At 38.0% G+C, this 21,232-nt stretch overlaps 1 protein-coding gene across 5 annotated transcripts in view; it reads left to right on the forward strand.

The window, feature by feature from the left end:
* Window positions 1–21,232, forward strand: part of Dip2c (disco interacting protein 2 homolog C) — a 420,838-nt gene that overhangs the window by 215,080 nt on the left and 184,526 nt on the right. For 3 of the 5 annotated variants that reach the window (XM_055603910.1, XM_055603914.1, XM_055603911.1), the window contains exons 2-4: window positions 2,523–2,594; window positions 4,063–4,230; window positions 16,079–16,189. In XM_055603910.1, the coding sequence (XP_055459885.1) occupies window positions 2,523–2,594; window positions 4,063–4,230; window positions 16,079–16,189 (351 nt within the window). The remainder of the gene's footprint in view (window positions 1–2,522; window positions 2,595–4,062; window positions 4,231–16,078; window positions 16,190–21,232) is intronic. The other 2 variants (XM_055603912.1, XM_055603913.1) reach the window with 1 other exon arrangement.

Genomic DNA, 21,232 nt, shown 5'->3' on the forward strand with positions numbered 1-21,232 from the left:
ACTGATATAAAATAAAAAACTACATGTACTTGCAGAGAGCCCTGTGCTTTCATAATGACACTTGGGCATTGGCAATGATCAATCCTTGGATAGAAGCCAGGGAGGAGTCTGGGAGGAAGATGTTTGCAAAATCTACTATGTACAGACTGATAAGTCTCTCTCTGCCAGTTACCCATCAACCAGTTTCTTCATCCTATCTTTGCTATTTTTATCTGTCATTATTAATAATCTGTTAATTTACCTATTTTGTATATCAGCTATCATCTGCCTATCACCTACTATAATGTATCATAAGTATAGGTGATTATCTGTATCTTTATTAGTAAAATAATCATTGGTTTCAGAAGGCATCAAGATGTTAAAAACTCAACTGGAAAGATTGCTATAAATTTTCAAGGGGAGTTAGTCATAATCTGCAGGACCTCTGGCTATCAGATGCTTAAGTAGTTCTGGCTTTAGAAAATAACGGTGGTATTTTTAGCCCCAAAGCTTTGGGACCATGGATTAGTCTATTCTACAGATGGTGGCACTTTGGCGGGGGCACTACACATTGATCTGTTGTCTGACATACTTTTATAAAATAGTTAGTATGGATTTTCCCCTCTGCCCTACACATTTACTAAACTGTTAATCTTCTCCCGTGTCTGTGCTGATTGTCTGTGCTGCTGCTGCCGCCGCCAATTACAGTTCTGTCAGAGATAGTCAGTGGTGTTTCTCACTCACTGTCTCTTACTGTGTGAACAAATTTATCAACTCACAGTCCTTGAATGGGAAAATAGCGGGGTCAAGATTGAGTTCTGTAAGACATGGACTATTTCACAAAAGCTTAACACTGTTTTTTTTTTTTAGAATAAGCCACATGTAAATAAGTGTTAGACAAATGAAGCACAGACAAGTGAGTTAGTCAAAGGTCCTATGGAAGGTGGATCATTATCTATGTTGTGGTTACCCAAAGCCTGGAATTGTCATCCTCCTTGGATAGGGATTGGGAATAACCAAACAGGAAATTGTTTGTGGGGTTGCTCTCCAGAGATGAGAATAGACAGAACCATTTAGAGACCTGGGAAAGAATCTACTAGCACAGTCAGGAATGCCAGTGTCTCTTCTCAGGACATTTTTAACCCTATAGTGGTTGTGGTGGTGAGGAGGTGAGATTTTGGGGCATTTATAAGAATAATGCAACAATGTTAGTGATACACAGCTGATGGCTAAGGTTGCAAAGTATAGCCAGATAATGATGCTTGTTTAATCTTTGTCTAATAGTTATACCGATTCCTTCATTCATAATGGTGAAATAAAATAGTTAGCATTACCAATTGATAAGGGAATATGTATTCAATATCTCCCTGCTGCTTTATGGCTCACATTTAAATCCTGGTCACAGATTGTTTTTAACCTAAACACAGATGTGTACAATAAACTTTGAACAGTAGAATTAGCCCTCAAACCTGTGAAGCGTCACTTGGCCACATAAAGCACATATTAGAGTAAGCTAATTTCTCCATGCATAATAATAATTATTCTTTGTTTTGCTTTGTTTTCATGGAAGGTCAAACTTTTTTTTTTTTTTTTTTTTTTTTTTTTTGGTCTTTGAAGAGGTAGGTCAGAAAGGAAGGGATAAAAATCTGAAACACCTTCAAAAATTAAAGGGCAAAAATCAATTTTATACCCCACCCACCCAATTCAAAGACAAAGTCTGTGATACATATGTGTGTATGTGTGCATGCACATGTGCACATGTCTACATGCATGTGTGTTTTCTTTTTAAAAACAAAGAACAAAATTAGCATTAGTTTTGGAGTTTACAGTTAGGAAAGACTATTAATATTAATAAATGTTATTTTGCCTTAGTGACCTAATTCTTTCAGAAAGGTCTGACTTCCTTTGATTTCTGTGTATGAGTCTTTGGCTTTAACATTTGAATTTTTATTTGAACAATGAATGTCTTTTAAATCTCTGTGGGTACCCTGCTCTTTTGCTTGGTTTTATCTAATGCATCCTTTGGTCTATTTTTTTTTTTTTCTTCAAAATTAGCTTAGCAGTTTAAAGTCCTTGTGACTGACATGCCTGATTAGGGGGGAAAAAATCTCATTAGTGAAACGTGATGCCTATCTATAATGGCATTGCTAGCTTTCCAGCCCAGGCAGTTGTGCAGTCCATTGTTGATTAAGTTAATGAGAACCCCTGAAGATTGAGCAGGCTTCCTCAATGTAGACATGAAAAAGTTAGCACAGATCTAATTTTGGACTCTTAGGTTGGAAACCCAACCAGAAGGGGCCAGAGATGAACATGTATTGAGCAAATGAGTTTTTATATACCATGAGTGCTATGATTTTTTTTTTTTTGAGGGTAAAGGAAAAAGTCACAGTAAATGATACACAATGGTTCCATTAAAACTCTCTAATCATAAAGCAAACAAAAGACAGTTACAAGTGTTAGTATATTTTGTCATACTACATTAAATGACCAACTCTATCCATTGAAACTATCCTGAATGCTTTCTTTTTTCCCTTCTCTTACAGGTGACATTACACAAAAGGGATATGAAAAGAAGAGGTCAAAATTAATTGGCGCCTACCTTCCCCAGCCTCCAAGTATGTAAACCTTGAATAATATAAATTGTCTCATTTTAAGAGTTAATGACCACATTTGAAAGAGGATTTTTCTCTCACTCTGGAATCTGCCTGAAGAGTGTACATTTGACACTTGTATTCTCCACAACCAATTGTTTTGTGTAATTATTCATAGATTTTTGTGAAAATTGAAGGCATACGTGACTTTTAAATAACATTCCTAATACAATTTCATAGATATTTCTTCTGTAGGTAGAGATCAATAATATATTGATTTCTTTAAAACACTATAATCATAAAGATAGGAACATTTGTGATTTAAACATGTTTTTTGGCTTGGTGAGTTAATTATTGCTATTGATTTTGGTTTAAATTAATAAAAGGTTTGAGACAACTAGAAAATGTGATAGCCTGACTAGGAGGGTATGACTGTAAAGGTTTGGTGTTTTTACAGGTGACAATAAAATACTCATTACTGATACTTACAAAATACAAGGTACACTTCCTGCCATTATTGTTACATGTATGGCTTTGGAGAGTTCCTGTACAGATTGTACAGAGTTTAAGAAAAAGAAAGTGGAACTACATGGGCATTCCAGCATGGATTTCCTGTGTTACTTGCTTCTTTTAGAGGGTAACCTTGGTATTTGCTAGGCTTTAGGAATTGCTCAAAGCAAATGTGAGTAATTTCCCTCCTTAAGGTAAAAGGCTAGTAACACCACATGCTAAAGGTGAAAGCTGAAACTGCAGTTTTTGTGGATGAAGCAAAACCTAAAAAGCTTAAAATGCATGTGTACACATCCCATTTCTATTCTCCAGGCTGTGATAACCCCAGTGTTATAAAAGTGACATGGGAAAAAAAAAAAAAAAAAAAGGAAAGAAAAAGAAAAAGGCTCTATGGCTACTGAACGTGATATTAAGAGTCTGCTCTGCTTGTGGTTCTGCAACTTTGGTTTTGCTTATATCTTTTCATGTGATTTTTAAGGAAGTTGATTTATTAGCCGAGGGGTTGCTTTCCTGTGGTCTGGCTTGTGAAGAGAAGAAGCATGATTTTATTTGTAAGAAGAAAAAGTAAATAGGCTGGTAAAAAGCTTAAGGGCAAGTGTTGGGGAAGGTATTTCTTCACCTTAGCCTCCCTTGATGTGGTTGTCATAAAGGCGAGGTCACTTGAGTGTCTGTGGGTATCTGCTTTGTCTTTGAGGAAGGCTGCTTGGTTAATTGGGGTCTTTGATGACGCTATTGGATGTTGATTTGTTTGTCATACCAAACAAAAGCGAAACAAGGGCAGTTGTTGGCTTTCCTGGGATATTTCTGTATCCTTCACTGGTTCAGGACTGGCTAGGGGCAGAAGGTATGTATCTGCACCTAGTGGAGCCTTTGATGGTCTGTGTGCTGGTTTTGCATGGGGTCGGCAGCTCTGCTCAGCGCTGTAACAAATTTAAAAAAAACTAAAGTCTGAATTAATTAGTTTTTTTTCAACTTGTTACAGCAGCGAATGGAGCTGCCGTGGTTCGGTGTAGACTGCAGCCCGGTGAAGGCGTGCCGAGGAGACCTTTCCGCTCTGCCCACATCGGGGTGTGCGACATCCGAGAAGCTGCCGCCCGGGAGCGGGCTGCCAGTGCAGCTGGGAACCGGCCTCTGTTTTACTTTCGTTTCGGTGAGCCTTGCACCCCTGAGAGCGACCAGCCCCTGGGCAAAGGACAGTTTTGAAAGTCTTTCCCCAAGTATAGGGCCGGCACTGAAGGAGCTATAGGTTCCTTTCCCCAAGAGAATACTAAGTTGCTCCTTAAATTCAGAACTTTAGAGAATGGACGACTATCCTACATTTCCTGCTAACTTAGCATGTTCTGTCTTACAACTTCTGGTCAGCTGGTTTTTCCTTAAGTGCGAAGATCTTAAGAAAGAAGGATCCATGCGTAATAATGAGGGTTTTTCCCCCCCTAAAGTAGTTGCAGTATTTGTCTTAAAGCCAGATACCTACGCAGAGAATGAGTAATTAAATCTTGATCCCTGAGATATGCTGAAGAGAGGGTCTTTGAGACCTACATGCTTTTTTATTCCTATTACCAAGGATCAAAATATTATATTTCTTCAATAGAAAGACCGAAGTAATCTTAGAGTAAATGGTTTCAAGGTTAGGGTCCCTCTGAAAGGTCAGACTTACTTTTTTTTTTTTCTTTTTATGTAGGACATTCAAGAAACAGGTAACTTTGTGTGCTCTTTAGTATATTAAAAACATTTAAAACAAGAGCACATATACTGGTAAACTGGATTTCTAGGTTATATTCTGGATTTTACCTCTGGTAGACTGTATTATTTTAAAATTATGTGATAATAATAGGCTATGGCTTATGGTTCTTGCCATATAGAGCACTTGCCAAATGTGTGAGAGGTCCTAGGTTTGATCCCTAGCACAACAAACAAATCACATAAAAAGTTGACATGAACTTCAATATTTAAAAGTGGGCACCTCAATTCTCTTCCAGCTTGGCCTATATCTGTCTTCCCAGTGACCTTGTTGATAGTTACTATGATCTTGTTGAAATGGACAGAGGATTGAAGAGCATGTGACAGAGTTGGAGGATAGTTGTAGATTGCATTTCAGATTTTCTGATGGAAAAAAAACAATGTGGAAAAAAAAACAATGTAAAAATGTGAGTGTTTTGAGTTGTGTTGTCTGCTTTGTCCTCCTGCCTTTATACAAACATGAGCACCGTCCAGTCCTCCTGTGATGTGGGAGAAGGTGTCATGTTTTAGGATGGAGAATGTGGTTCCTGTTACTGTTCTATTGCTGTGAAGAAACACTACAGCCAAGGCAACTCTTACGAAAGAAAACATTAAATTAGGGGCTTGCTTACAGTGTTAGAGAGTTAGTCCATGATCATCATGATAGGAAGCAGACAGGCATGGTACTAGAGCAGTAGCTGAAAGCTTTATATTCTGATCTGTAGGCAGAGAAAGGGAGTAGAGGGGAAGGAGGAGCCTGACATGAGATTTGAAATCTCAAAGTCCTGTGACACACCTCCTCCAACAAGGTCACACCTCCTAATCCATTCCAAACAGTGCATGTTCTGGCTTATACATCTGTTGACTAAGCATTAAAATATATAAGCCTGTGGGGACAGTTCTTATTCAAATTACTCTGCCATCTAGCAAAAGCATTTTAAAGATAATCTTCTGAAAAATTGTTACTACATGAGCACCCACTCATCATCAAGCCTTGGGAAGGTAGTGGGAAAAGCAGGTTTTTGTTTGTTTGTTGTTTTTGTGTTTTGTTTATGTTTTTTTTGAGACAGGGTTTCTCTGTGCAGCCCTGGCTATCCTGAGCTTGCTTTGTAGACCAGGTTAGCCTAGAACTCTCAGAGATCTCCTGCTTCTGCCTCCGTGAATGCTGAGATTAAAGGCAGGCACCACCATGCCTGGGTGCAGTTGTTTCTAAAATAGGGAACTGTTTCTTGATAAGCCCATGTGGGAAGTCATTCTGTCACAATAGGATATGTATGGAAAACACCTTGTGTTTTCTTTTATTTGTGTTAATATTTACGGTAGAGAGCTTGTAATTGAATGAACCTGTTTTATTTTCTAGAAAAATGTTAAGATTTCCCTAGGAAGTATTCAAAAATATTTCTGAGATGTTTGGGACCTATGGTTATGAATTAGAGTGCCATAAAATGAAGTTAAGATCCTGGAGGCAGAGTTGACAGGCTGTGGTTCCTTCTTGATGTCCTGCAGGATTTTCACTGCTACTCAAGATGTCGTCGTCATGAGAGGAGTGGTGGTGATGCAGCTGCTGGAGAAGGTCACTTCTCTTGGTTTTAGCAGAGTGCTGAGTGTGTGCTAGAAGCGAACAAGACACACGGGAATTAGAAGAAATAATAGTTTGAAATTATTTTATAAGAGAAGATGCTACTTAGGGGAACTTGTTTGACACTTCCAGTTTTTAGTAAGAAAGTGCCTGTTTCAAAATGATCTTTTGTTGCCCTCTAAATCAGATCAAATGACAAAAATAGAAAATAAAGCCAACTACTTACACTGTTCTTAGAGGAGTCTCTGTACACAGTGTAGAGTGTATAGAGAGTCTTTGCTACTTTTAGATGGCTGTTAGTTGGTAACAAGAAGGAAATTTTCAATGTTACTGTAAATAGTAAAGTTTCCCTCATCCAAATACCCACCTCCTTTCTTATAATATGCATATTGGCTAGGTGTTACTTATTACATGGCAGAGTCATTAAATGTTTCTTGGCATGGAGCTGCTTCTGCAGATTCAGTATTCTAAGTTCATCTGTCTGTATCTTCAGTAGCCAGGTGGATTTATGCCCAACTACAAGGCTGTGGTTGAGTTGGTTTCAGAAATATGTAAATATGACTAACAAGAACCAGTTGGCAAGTTTCTTGTATTTCCTGCTGCTCTCTAGGGCTCATAGGGGCACAGTGTCTGTTATTAATGAGATTTTATGGGTCCTACTTGTTATTAATGCAGACCATAGATGACCCAACATGGAGAGTGGGTCAAACAGTTCTGTCTAGCTCTTATACCTCCTGCTTCCATGCCTGGGTTTGTTTTCTCGAAGATGGCCATGTTTTTCCCACTATAGGATTCCTGGGGTTGTTCCTTTGCCTGGACTAAATTTTGTTTAATGTTCAGCTCAAATGCCACTTGTTGAAGGATTTCTCACCTGATACTTCTGGTTAGGACAACTCTAGATTCCAGTCTTATTATCTACTTGTGAAATATTTCCAAGCAGTTGTAGTTTGGAATTCTGTCCCTCACCACACAATAGTAAAATGTGAATTGACTGAGGACCTCTCATTCCCTGCACAAAATAAGCACAACTCACTTTCAGGCAAGTACACCTGGTTCCAGAATTTGCATATATCAAGAAGAGGTAGAACAAGGCAGTGGCTGATTTCTCCTAGACCTAGTGGGAGTTCTCTTTTCCCACTCCTGTACAGACTGAACTCCCATCATACCAGTGATTATCAGCAAGGCTGTCCACTGTTGCCTTGCTGCTATAGCAGCAAGAAGGCATTCCTTACTGCTGTTGTAGCCAAGGTTAGTGCCAGAAGCATTCAGTGTTCAGGTGTGCACAGTCTTTTTCCACAAGCCTTCTGTACCAGGCCTCTCTTATCAGTAGTGACATTGCCGTTATTTCTTATTTGGATTAATTTAAATGCCAACTGGCCACATTAGTGCTAATCAGTGACAGAAGTAGCAAAGGATTACATGATTTTGGACCTTAACGCTTTCCAGTTAATTGAGTTCTATTTACTTTATACAATCCAATTTGCAAACCCCAGTAGCTGATGTTGTCACTGAAGATATCTCCTCTAATGTGAATGCCTTTACATGAAGTAACACACTTTGTTGTTTTGTGTGGCCAATATGGAGATGCCTTTTCTGAAATCCTCGCTGAAGATGTTCTGCTAGATTATGGTAGAAAAGGTTGTCCATGATTGACAGTTTTCTAGCTGGTGAATTTTGTACCATGGGTACATGGAAAATGAAAAGCTTGGTCTTTGATTTGAGGATGTAATGGCAAGTCAGTTGACACTTGTGTATTTTCTCCAGAAAACAAAGCTGGCTGGTTCCTTGCCTGAGCCTGTTACTCTTAGGTTCAGTGTCCATGTGAATGACTGCTGAGCTTCCTCAGTGGCAGGTGCACAGTTTGGTTCTGTTTCATTCTGCCCACAAATATAACCTCATAACTGAAATTCAACTGGTCTCTGGACACTGATGCTGTGTTTGGTTGCACATATAACCTTCTTCAAAACAGGCTTAAGGACACACAAACCCATACTGGCAAGTTCTCTTTGCAGAGAAGTCAGATTGTGTCATGAGTCCATGGACAGTGAAGGTGAGATGCATGGTTACCTCTCTGAAATAGGGGAGAGAGGAACTCACAATGGGTATTTCTGGTCTGGGACTTCGCATTCATCCTTTCCAGCCTGAATGGTGAGAGGAAAGGGCACCTCTCTGTGTTCTAAGTGAGCTCTGTTGTTGATGAGCCACACACAGGTTGCTGCCCTGTTGTCTGTGATGTGTATTCTATCACATGCATATTGGTTTGGTTGGCTGAGTTTCCTGTTATTTTTAATGACATTTAATGAATTGGGTTTCTTGTCAAAGAGTCAGTAGTCCATCCAATATCCTGGGGCTCAAACTGAGTTGAGTTTAGCTACCTAACAATAAAAAATGGTGCCAGTTAGGACTGGATCATGGTTTCTTGTGAAAAATCCCAGTCAGAAGAGAACACACTTCAACTTGAAGTCCTCAGCCCAACAGTAAACTTTTATCTTATTCAGTAGTGTAGAGCAAAATCAGACAAGGCCAGGGAACATGCTTGAGAGTTAGATTACTTGCCTTGCATGTTGAGGCACTTGGCTTAATTCTAAGCACTACAAACAAAACAAACAAACAAATAAAGGAAGATAGCAATTTGATGCAAATATCAAGTTGTCACAGGCTTCAGATCATTCATACTTTGCTATTTCGTGAGTTCATGATTACAAAATAAATATATGGTGCTATGTTAGTAGCTGTGTTAGTGAAGTAGGAGATGAAAATAACAGGAGTTACATAAGAAGTAGGTTTGTATGATAGATACTAAGGGGCTCAGAATGACGTTTTAATTTTCTGTTTTGTGGTGTCCACATCTATGTTAGTGCAAAGCAAATGTAGAAAATTCTTTACCTAACCATACAACAAATACCTTCTACTTTCTGGATAATTCCTTAATTATACTTATTGTCAAAATAGGGACTGCTATGTAATCTAGAAGACAGTGGGACTTGATTCAGAAACAGTTTTTGACAGTCTTGAAATAAGAAAAATTCTCTAGTTAGACCCCCTTCTCTTGAATAACTCAAGGTTTTCTATCCTGCCTTGTTGCCTCTAAACTATTGAGCCTCAAATGAGAGACAGATGGGTGGCCCACCTGTGTCTTATTCTTAGGGTTAACGTGGGGGATTTTGTGGTGTCTAGGGTCTGTCTGAAAGACACTACAGTGTTTACTCATCGGAAATAGTTGAATTGGTTAGGTACAACAATTGTAATGGAAATTTTTGTTGGAAAATCTTTTAATGACAAGCCATAAATAACTGACAAGTAATTAACATTGTTCCTGCTTTTTCTCACTTCTGTCTTCAGATTTCCAAATCTGGTGGGTAGGTAAAGCTTTTAAAGAGGCAAAATTAGTGAGGCAAGGCAAAACTTGGTAAGAACCACAATTTGACTTGGAAGATTCAATTGGAGAGGAAGGTAGGCTACAGTTGTAGGTATCTCCTGTTCAGATGGATAAGTTTTGTGCTTTCTTTTGGTCATCAGAGCCAGAAGTGAGGCATCTAGAATGCTTTGTTTGTGGAGGAGAGGTGTCTCTGAGAAACTGAGAGAGCCCCCTACCACAAATACAAAGGCATCTCTGAATGAAAACAAAACTCAAATATAAGAGTGGCACAGTGTTTAAGTTCCACTTCTGTGTCTATATCTCCTCATCAACAAAATGGCAGAAATAACAGTTCATCTGCTTGTTTTAATAAAGTCCTTAAACTAGCACTCTGAAATGTTACCTGTTGTAAGTGCTTTCAAATTCAGATGGAAAGCCAGGCCTTGGAAAGATTAAGGAGCATGCCCAATATCACAAATATCAGAGCATGTGGGCCTGAAATAGCAATGTTAGTCTTTTATCCTAGGATGGAATAAAAGCCCACAAAGAAACTATTAAAAAGCAAAGGGATCATACATATAGGAAAGAAATACCTCAGTAAAGAATTGTTCAAGAGCCTGTTTTCTTGTTTTGGGCCTTCTTAGTTTAAGGAAAGGAAGAATTTGCTTTCTAGGGGAATAATGGATAGTTTTCTGTTTTGATCAACAAAATGGATTGTACAAGTCTTTGTTTACTGTATATGTCCCTTCTTCTAATGCATCTGATGTTGTGGGACAGGCTGGCAGACCAACAGACAGGGTCTTATCATGTAGCCCTTGCTGGCCTGGAATTTACTATGTTGTAGATGAGGCTTGTCTTGATCTCACAAAAATCCACCTGTCTCTGCCTCCTAAGTGTTGGGATTAAAGTATTTCTCCACCATGCCCGACAACATCTAATTTAAATCTTATGCACATCCAATTGTGCATAGGCATATGAGATCATAAGTAGGGGGTTCTCCCTGAAAGTTAACTTTAAAGACAGTTTGTTTTACTCTGCAGGTACACAAAGATAGTTGAGACCAGATCCGACCTTTCCTACCAAAAGTACTGGAAATGCATTTAAATAGAACCTGTCCAAGACTGATGGTTATTAAAGAGAAGAGAATTTTATTCCGTTGTGCAGAGAAGGGGTATGATATAGCTCAATGAAGGTGGATGGTCCTAGGTTGCTAGTTATATTATTAGAAGAGGCTGTGGATGCAGATGAGTGTTCTAGGTTGCCAAGTGGGTTGTTAGAAGAGTGTTATGTTAAAAGTTGAAGCCAAGTGGGATCTAAGGTTGCTAAACTATTACCTATGCTTGTTTGCCTTTTCGTGCTTATGGTTCCTGGAGCTGACTTAGTGTTTGGCATATGGCTTGGATGTAGTCGCATCACAAATATTGTGGGAAAAGGGATTCAGTGTTGATGCATGTGTTTCAGTGGATGACAATCAGTGGTTTCATACTCCTCACTGTTGCATTTGAGACTTTATGTGTTTACCCTTTATGTCTCACAATGCCTTCTTTTCCAGTGCTCATGGTAGCATCTTAACTCTCACTGTACTTTATATTGTGAGAATACTGGTCTCTGGGTAGCTTTTTGAGAACAGGTCTTTGATCATGTTCCCTAAACTAAACATTTAGTGTGAGTTCTCCCCATTGATTAACACTGAACTGTTACTTGCTTTGCTAGCTATTTGTGCTTGTGTTGCCGAGGCTACCTCTGCTTCAGAAGCAAGGTTTGGTCAATTTTCTTGTGCTGAAGAATAAGAATTGAACACGTTAGTGACCTTATGGTGACAGGTTCAGTTCTATGGAGAGTTAAATATTCAACGGTTGACTTTTTTTTTCCTATTTGAATATACCATTTCAAATTTTGGTTGGAACAAAGTCAGGTAAAATATAATGAATGAAATATTGACTCAAATACTGTTTTAAAGTATATTTTGTTGGGGCTGGAGAGATGGCTCAGTGGTTAAGGGCACTGACTTCTGTTCCAAAGGACCCGTGTTCAAATACCAGCACCCACAGGGCAGCTGTAACTCCAGTTCCTGTAATGTCCACACTCACACAGACATACACGAAGGCAAAACACAAATGTAAATAAAATAAAATAATTTTTTAAAAAAGTATATTTTGTTACTGGAAACCTGTTGGAGCTCTTCTCCCTAGTTATATTAATTTCTCTATTAAAACATCTGTAGTAAACTGTTTTTTCAGTCCATGAAAGCAAATGTGAAAAATTACCTCAATGATGGTATCCATAGAAGGTCTATCAATTAAACCAGACAGTAGTCTTGACTTTTATACTATGGACCCCAAGAAGAGATGAAGTATGAAAGTAGTTCCAAGGAGGCTTTTATTCATAAATTAGTCAGGAAAATAGTATTAATAGTACTGAGATTTAGAGCTGGTAAACTTGGCATCTTCAAAGTGTGTGTGTGTACCTTTGCTGCTCCTTGAGCTGTTCCAAATGCCAATCAGTGTATAACAAGAGAATGTTAGCAACAATGACAAGTAATATGTCTGTGTAAAGTAGAGAAGTCACTTGGCAAAGTGAAAACGAATACATGCTAAATGGACATCACAGGTATCACTCAGCAAGGATCTGAGAGAAACAACCTGTGGGAAATGGTAGCTACCTCGGCTCAGTCCTCATGGACATGTGTTCTCTCTGAGGAATTAAAACTAACAAGGTTCCAGTTTTGGGCATATCAGGCAAGTCCTGCAGTCAAAGGTACTATGTCAGAGCTCCTACATTGTCCTGAAAAGTCTCAGCCAAAGAGTGAGTCATTTTTTTCAAGGCACAGAACACTCACAGTCTCTTGTCAGGGCAAACAATCAACCCATATAAAAGATCTGTTTGAAAGAGATCTGTTAGTGTTCTGCCACAAGAAGAGAACTGGCTTTCAGCTCCTTAAGTGAAAACAAACAGGAAATTATGGAAGTTGTCACAGAAGAGACAGTGTAAAGATTATAGCATCATCTGAAATGTACCTCTTCACAATTGATGTCTTCTGGCAGGGGTGTGGGAGGAGAAGTAATAAGTTCTATGTAAGGGGCAGGCCAGGGAGAGTTTGACTGTGCTTCAGGGAGTATATAAATAATACAAATTGGACTTATTTTTTTTTTCTTATTTTTCTATTTTTAATTTTACTTTTTTTAGGGTTAGAGGGAGGTCACAAAGGATAGAGGGACAGAAATGGAAAATTCCCAGAGGGTCAATAAAAATGTTATTTTTTTTTTTTTAAAGAGTATAGCATTATAATGATGAACTTTTGGGAAATAATGAAAATTAAAGACAGTAAGTAAATATTTTTTGACCTAGCTTTCCCAGAATATTCAGGACCTATACCTGTTACATTAGAAAGACAACCTTTGGGACATCCAAGACCTCCATGTGTTATTTCTCTGATTGTTTCTGAAGAAGCTATTTAAGATGCCTCTTTACAAGATGAAGAGTAAAAGATGAGAAGAAAGACATGGATAGATTCAAGGAACAAATGAACTAAAAAATGGCACCACAGGTCTAAGGACCCAGGTTAGAGGAAGAAGGGTCTCCAAGTATACTTCAGTGGAAACAAACAAACAAACAAACAAAATGAATTGAAAAATTAGAGGTTGTGAGTGTTTGTGAGGAAAAGTATTGAAAGGATTTGTTTATTTGTTTTTCAGTTAGAATATTTTGAAAGTATCAACAAATAGGTACATTGAAAGAATGATAATGAATGGGAAGGTATAACTGTTAAACCAAGAATTACTAAAAAGCAAATAATATGGGAATATATTAATCACATTTTATGATTTTTTTTATCATCTAAACATAATACTGATCATGTAAATAGTAGAAACAATGGTGGTAAAGAGAGGAGTCTTATAAGCTAAGAGTCAGGGCTAACTTTAAATAATTAACGTGTCAGCTTGATGCAGAACTACTTGACCTCGTAAGTTTGACATATGATAAGGAATATTGAAATAGGCTCATGTAAGAACTAATTGTGTTCTTTTCTAGATCCCACCATTTGCCTGCAAATTTCATGATTTCTTTGTTTTTAATTGCTGAGTAGCATTCCATTGTGTTAAATGTACCACAATTTCTGCATCCATTCCTCAGTAGAGGGGTATCTGGGTTGTTTCCAGCTTCTTGCTATTACAAATAAAGCTGCTGTGAACATGGTTGAGCAGATGTCCTTGTTGTATACTTGAGCGTCTTTTGGATATATGCCTAAGAGTGGTACAGCTGGGTCTTGAGGTAGCACTATTTCTATTTGTCTGAGAAAGCTCCAAATTGATTTCCAAAGTGGTTGTACTAGTTTATATTTCTACCAGCAATGGAGTAGGGTTCCTTTTTCTCTACATCCTCTCCAGCATGTGTTGTCATTTGAGTTTTTGATCTTAGCCATTCTGATGAGTGTAAGGTGAAATCTCAGGGTCATTTTAATTTGCATTTCCCTGATGACTAAGGATGTTGAGCATTTCTGTAAGTGGTTTTTTGTTTTGTTTTGTTTTGTTTTGCCATTTGATGTTCCTTTATTGAGAATTCTCTGTTTAGCTCTGTACCCCATTTTTTAATTGGGTTACTTGATTTGTTGCTGTTTAACTTCTTAAGTTCTTTATATATTCTGGATATTAGCCCTCTGTCAGATGAGTGAGGTATCTCAGAAGCAGAAAGACACACAAGGTATATACTCACTTATAAGTGGATATCAGACGTATAATATAGGATAATCATGCTAAAATCTGTACACCTAAGGAAGCTAATCAAGAAGGAGGACCCTGGTAAGATGCTCAATCTTCATTAAGAAAGGCAAATGAGAGGGACATCGGAAGAGGGAGAAAATAGGGAACAGGACAGGAGCCTATCACAGAGGGCCTCTGAAAGGCTTCACGAAGCAGGGTATCAAAACATATTCTGAGATGCATAGCCAAACTTTGGGCAGAGTGCAGGGAATCTTATGAAAGAAGGGGGAGATAGAAAGACCTGGAGGAAATAGGAGCCTCCACCAAGGGAGCAACAGAACCAAAAAATCTGGGCCCAGGGGTCTTTTCTGAGACAGATACTCCATACAAGGACCATGCATTGAGATAATTTAGAACCCCTGCACAGAAGTAGCTCAAGGCACCTCAGTATCCAAGAGGGTTCCCCATTAATAGGACCAGGTACTATCGCTGACATGAACTCAATGGACTGGCTCTTGGATTACCTCCACCTGAGTTGGGGAGCAGCCTGGCCAGTCCACGGAGGAAGACACAGAAACCAGTCCTGATGAGACCTGATGACTATGGTCAGATGGAAAGGGAGGAAGACCTCCAATATCATTGGACTGGGGGAGGGGCATAGGAGAAGAAGAGGGAGGGAATATTGGATTGGGAGAGGATGGAGAAGGGGGCTACAGCTGGATACAAAATGAATAAACTAATTAATAAAATTTTAAAAAGTGAAAAAAAGAATTAATTGTGTTACTGAAATCCAGGTATTAACTTTTTTTTTTTTTTTTTTTGTAGCTAGTGTTTTATGTGTGTTTTTCTGGTTAATCACTGGTCCTTTCGGAAGAAGTAGTGATTGTCTACTCAGTGGGAACAATTTCTGTATGTCTGAACTCTGATGATGGGCTTTTTCCCGTACTGAGTTTTTTTCTGCATATGTTACTTGATGCTGTGTTATGTCAGTCTACTTGACAGTTTGATTGGCAGATATGAGGATCAGCTTTTGTCTTTGAATCTGACTAAAATTACATTTTTGGTAATTCACAGAAAAGCTGTCCTCAAGTATATCTTATCCATTAGCATTAAATGGAGCAAGTTTTTAAAGAGTTAGTAATTGGGAATGACACAAGCTGAAAGATGATGCTACATATGTATAACTTCCTAGTTACCAAATTTACATACAAATAGCCTATACGGTTCATTTTAAAGTTGACTGTAATGATAATTGCAATTTTAAATTTTCTCGGGTTTTTATGGTTTTTGTTCACTCTATTACTACTGCTACAACTACTCTACTACTACTAATAATAACAACAATAATCTTGATCCCATGTCTTGGGCTTCATGGTTTTTCCATGCTTTGGTGGACACTGTGACAAGAAAGAACACTTGTCTATAGCCTGCCCACACTTGGAAGAACTTCTCTTGGGCTCAGCCTTGCATATGTCTCACTTTACTGTTGATCTTCCAAGAGTGACCTCCCCAGCAGGCTTCTTAGTACCAGTTGTTTTAACAGGTGATAAGGATGTAATGTGAATATTTATTGTTAACCAATTCTTAGCTTAGCTACTGAGAACAGCCTCATCCTCACTCTGGTGTTTTACTTTATATCCAGGAGTGGACCAAGCTTTGCCTCAAGAGCGACGGGCACCTGTCACTCCTTCCTCAGCTTCTCGTTACCACCGCCGAAGATCCTCAGGTTCTCGAGATGAACGTTATCGGTCAGGTAAGGAACTGTATAGAGACACTCCAGCCTCACTATACTTGGGTCTGTTGCTGTGCATGAATTGGGTCCACCTTCCTATTGCCTATGAGACACAAATTCAGGACACTTAGATTTTCCGCAGATGAAGCTCTAGCTCATGTACCAATGTGTGCTGTAGGATAAACATTCATGTTTCTTAATATAATAATTATTACTTCTTTAAATACTTGTTACCTGTACACAGAGATAGCCAGGTACCTTAACAGTGAGTGTGCATACATATCTTAGTTAGGGTTCTATTGCTATTAAGAGATACCACGACACAGCAATTCTTATAAAGGAAAGCATTTAATTGGTTCAGAGGTTTAGTCCATTATCAGCATTGTGGGAAGTGTGGCAGCACTCAGGTAGACAGTGTTAGAGAGGTAGCTGAGAGTTCTACATCTGGATTGGTGAGCAGCAGGATGAGAGAAAAGCCAGCAGGTCTGGCTCCAGGTTCTGAGACCTCAAATGACACAGTTCCTTCAATAAGGCCACACTTTCTCCAACAAGGTCATACCTACCCCAACAGTGCCACTTCTTATGAACCTGTGGCCTGTGGGGGCCATTTTTATTCAGTCCACCCCAACAAAGAAGGCTTTTGTTAGATTTTTTTTTATTTCCTCCTCATTCACATGTACATATTTTAAAAAATAAAAATCTAAAAAGAGGTGAGATAGTGGCTTGTTTTAATCTACCGCTATTGAATCTTTTCAAAATTTTCTAGTAGGTTTTGTTTTTCTTGAGCCAACAAGGAAGATTTAAGTCATTTGCAAGAAAAGAGCCTTCTAGCTCCTTAAGAGGTCTGAAGGTCTATGACCACTGTCAGTAAAGCTGCTTTGGTTGCTCCAGTGATCAAATTGTGTTGCCTATGAAATAATTCTGTTACACTGTAGATAACTAAACTAATTAACGATCAATACAGTTAGCTATACAGAAGCAAATTTAATTTCTCTTAGATATATTCTGTTTCAATTCAAAATCCACATGCCTATATAGTACTGAATTCTTGGTAGCTTACCTTGAGCTAGCCAAGAACTCAGATAATATGGCAAAGCATATAAACCCTAGTAATAGTCCAGCTGACAACTACGACAACCCCAATTAGAGTAAAATAATATCCCGTGACTCAGGGATGCTAACAGTTTAGTTCCTTGCCAGTCACATTGGCTCTAAAGTTGTGGCAGTCTTGTCTCAGGTTCATGAGTGTTGAGGTTTCAGATGTGAATCACGTCACTATTCTTGGCAATACTTTTTTATAATAGTGTCTACATGTCTGTTCTTTTGAAGGTACTTGTGGGGGGTGTACCTAAATTTAGAAAATGAGTGACTATAAAAGCATTTATTGGGCACTTAGAATATATTATATGAGACACTGTTTAGTTACTACCATTATGAAGTCTAAATGAGGGCTTCATTTCTAGTTACACTCAATATCCTATTTGTATAATCAAAATTTCACAAGAAAAACCCTTTAGATTTAAGTTTACATCTGTTAAAAATAAAAGACTGACAATGAACAATGTTAAAAGTAAAATGTAGAATACCGTTTCATAATGTTCTTGGAATGATTTATGTTTGGTTTTATAAACCATGTTTTTCATTTTGTGTGGTATGTAATTTTTTGTTTTGTTTTGCTTTGCTAATGAGATCAGTCCCTCTGATCTCAGCACTGGTCTCCATTGCTATCCAGTCTAGAACAGAGCTGGCAACTCTATAATGACCACCATCCCTGTGTGGAGATCCATGAGGTTCTTGTGTTTTCAGAATGATGCTAACATGCTACTTCCTTCTAATTCTCATTTTTTCAGAGTAGACACTAGTTTTTTGGGTTGTTTGTTGCAGAAGCTTCATACATGTGCTTGTATATTGTGAAAAAATACAATCTGTGATAGTAAAGTTTTCGGTTTAAAAATAGCTGTTTAACGTGTTCTTTTTTATTGTGGTGGGTGGGTATGTGGTGGTCAGAAGACAAGTTTGTAGAGTCAGCTTTTATCATTTTACATGAGTTCTGGGAATCAAACTTGGACTGCCAGGCTTGGGCAACAAGCACTTTGATCTCCTGATCATCTCATGGGTGCCTACTTAATTTTTTAATGTATAAAATATAAACATTACCCATTAGTTAACAAATTTAAAGCTTTATAGTAGTTGAGAGTTAAAAGCCTTTTTTTAGTCAAAGAGTTCAACAATTATTGCCACAGCCTTTTTTTTATAGTTCCACTTTTTTAAAAGTTGAGAAATTATATGAACTGAAAACTTCATCAAAATTTCCCCTTTAAGCTGTCTGTCATCCACCCCATCACCACTCACAATGTGAACTTTGCTGTGTTTAGTTTCTAGGGTTAAACTTGTATTTTTCTCTTCTGTTCTTTTTCATTCATTCATCCTTTCAACAAATGTAGAAACTGTATACTGAGCACTTTGCTGTGAAATATGGCTGAGGCAAAACTATGGTAAAAAAAAGTCTTTGCTATCAAAGAGCTTCCTAGAATAATTTCTACCTTTTTCCTGAAGTTTAATTTTCTAGTTGAAGGTTTCTCTTTTTTAAGCCAGTTGATTTTACTTACTTTATGAAGATTTTTAGGGCATGATTTTGCTTTCTCTGAACAGCTCAATTTCTTCCTTATTGATGGTAATAGAAACATGTTTATTTCCTTATTGTGTTAGAATATTATGAGCTATTAGACAAAAATATACATAGTAGCATTGAAAAGACTGTGAATATCACTATCCCTGGAACAGTGACATACTGTCTATAAAGGATGCCCTGTCTGGTGTAGTTGTCATTATATACATAGGACCAGTGAATTTTAAACAGGTAAAGATTAAATAAAATTTAAAATTCTTTTCTACCTCACTCAAAACATTTTAAGATGAGCAGCTTCCATGCTGAACACTGCAGGTAGGAACTTTTCTATGTCTACCAAATGTTCTGTTCTAGGTACATTATTTTGGGAACTCATGAAAGAAAAGGCAAAAGATGCATTAAGAGAGCATAAAGGTTTGTTGGCTTCACACTAAAGGAAGTTAATTTGGTTACCTATGCCTAGTCAATAGGAGATTTTAGAAATACGAATATAGCAGAAATGTATAGGATATACTGGTAGGATTGGAATGGATTTCTGACTCTAAGCAGAAACAGATTGAACACATTTGTTGGATTATAGATAGAAGAAAAGATGCTGAATCAAAATGTGTAAGATGCAGTGGAAATGGTGTTTTGAAGAAATTCGTGTCAAATGCTCTTGTTAAGAAAACAAGATCCAGAAAGTGAAAAAGCAGCTCAACCTCCAAGTGGGTGTTCTAGTAAGGGCAACAGGGACTGTCTCTGACATGAACTCAGTGGCTAGCTCTTTGATCACTTCCCATGGTGCGGGGAGTGCAGCGGTATCTGGCCACAGAGGAAGACAATGCAGACAGTTCTGATGAGACCTGATAAGCTAGGGTCAGATGGAAGGGGACTTGAAGAGAGGCATGGGAGAAGAGGGAGGGAGGGAGGGATTGGGAGGGGCTGAGGGAGGGGACTATAGCTGGGTTACAAAGTGAATAAATTATAATAAAAAGTAAACATTTAACTTAAGATATTAGAAAATAAAAATTTACACAAAGAAGAAATGAGAAAGAAGGTAGACTGAAATCAAGAATATAGAGACTCTTTTTTAGATTGCAAGTTGCTTATAACCTATCATGCTTGTCCTCACGAATGCACAGAAAGCTAAGGATTCTTCCTAGATTCATCAAATACTTGAAATCATACACCAGTTTATTGGCTCAGAACTGTAAATGGTTAAGGTAAGTAGATATTTGGAGAGCCTAATACTCAAGATCTGATAAAATGAAGACTACCTACTGAGGCTAATTTTCCTTCTCCCTGCAATTATAACTTGCCCACAGTTCTTTCTCTAGGATTGAGACCCTGTGAAAAATTTCCCCTTCCATGTTAACATGTACACTATTGCTCTGGTATTCTTTATGCAGTCCTTTCTAGGAGAGACTATTTCACAGCAGACTCCCTGTTGTTCTGGCTGTTAGAGTTGTTCTGCCTCCTGTTCCCTGAGCCATAGATACAGGAGCTATGCCTGTTTGTATGTATATATGCACACATATATTTTTGCACACACATATATAACAATAATAAAGGAAAGGAGTCTATCAACTTGAGAGAAGGGATATGGAAGGGGTTTGAGGATGCTGGGAAGGGGGCTGGAGGAAGGAAAAGGAGGAAATTGATGTAGTTCTATTTCAATTAAAAACATTAAAAAATAATAAATGAGGATAAAATATTTTTAATTGACCTAGCAGATAAAGATGTAGTAATTATAGACTATGTATCAGTAAAATAAATAACAGCAGTGGTACAATTGACAGGATGAAGATTTGGGGACTAATTTGTAATGAAGTCCTTATACCACCATGGGGTGGTATTATCTGATTTTAAAGTCGACTTGGATTAATTATAAATGTATGTAAGGGCAACTATGCAGGGGGTATTACAGTAAAGAATAACATAAGAGAAAGAAATATAGATTATATAAAACTCTGTACTAGAAAAGGCAGAAAATATGTGTAACACAAGAAGAATACTAAGATAAAAACTCAAGTGACAACACATGCTGGAGAGGATGTGGAGAAAGCGGAACCCTCCTCCACTGCTGGTGGGAATGTAAACTTGTACAACCACTCTGAAGATCAATCTGGTGCTTTCTCAGACAATTAGGAATAGTGCTTCCTCACGATCCAGCTATACCGCTCCTAGGCATATATCCAAAAGATGCTTAAGTACACAACAAGGACATTTATTGACCCATGTTTGTAGCAGCTGTATTTATAATAGCCAGAAGCTAGAAACAACCCAGATGCCCCTCAACTGAGGAATGGATATAGAAATTGTGGTACATTGGTACACAATGGAATATTACTAAGCAATAAAAAACAAGGAAATCATGAAATTTGCAGGTAAATGGTAGGAACTGGAAAAGATCATTCTGAGTGAGGTATCCCAGAAGCAGAAAGACACACATG

This window comes from Psammomys obesus, unplaced genomic scaffold, assembly GCF_907164565.1.
Source record: "Psammomys obesus unplaced genomic scaffold, mPsaObe1.curated_primary_1811, whole genome shotgun sequence".
In the NCBI taxonomy this organism is placed as follows: Eukaryota; Metazoa; Chordata; class Mammalia; order Rodentia; family Muridae; genus Psammomys; species Psammomys obesus.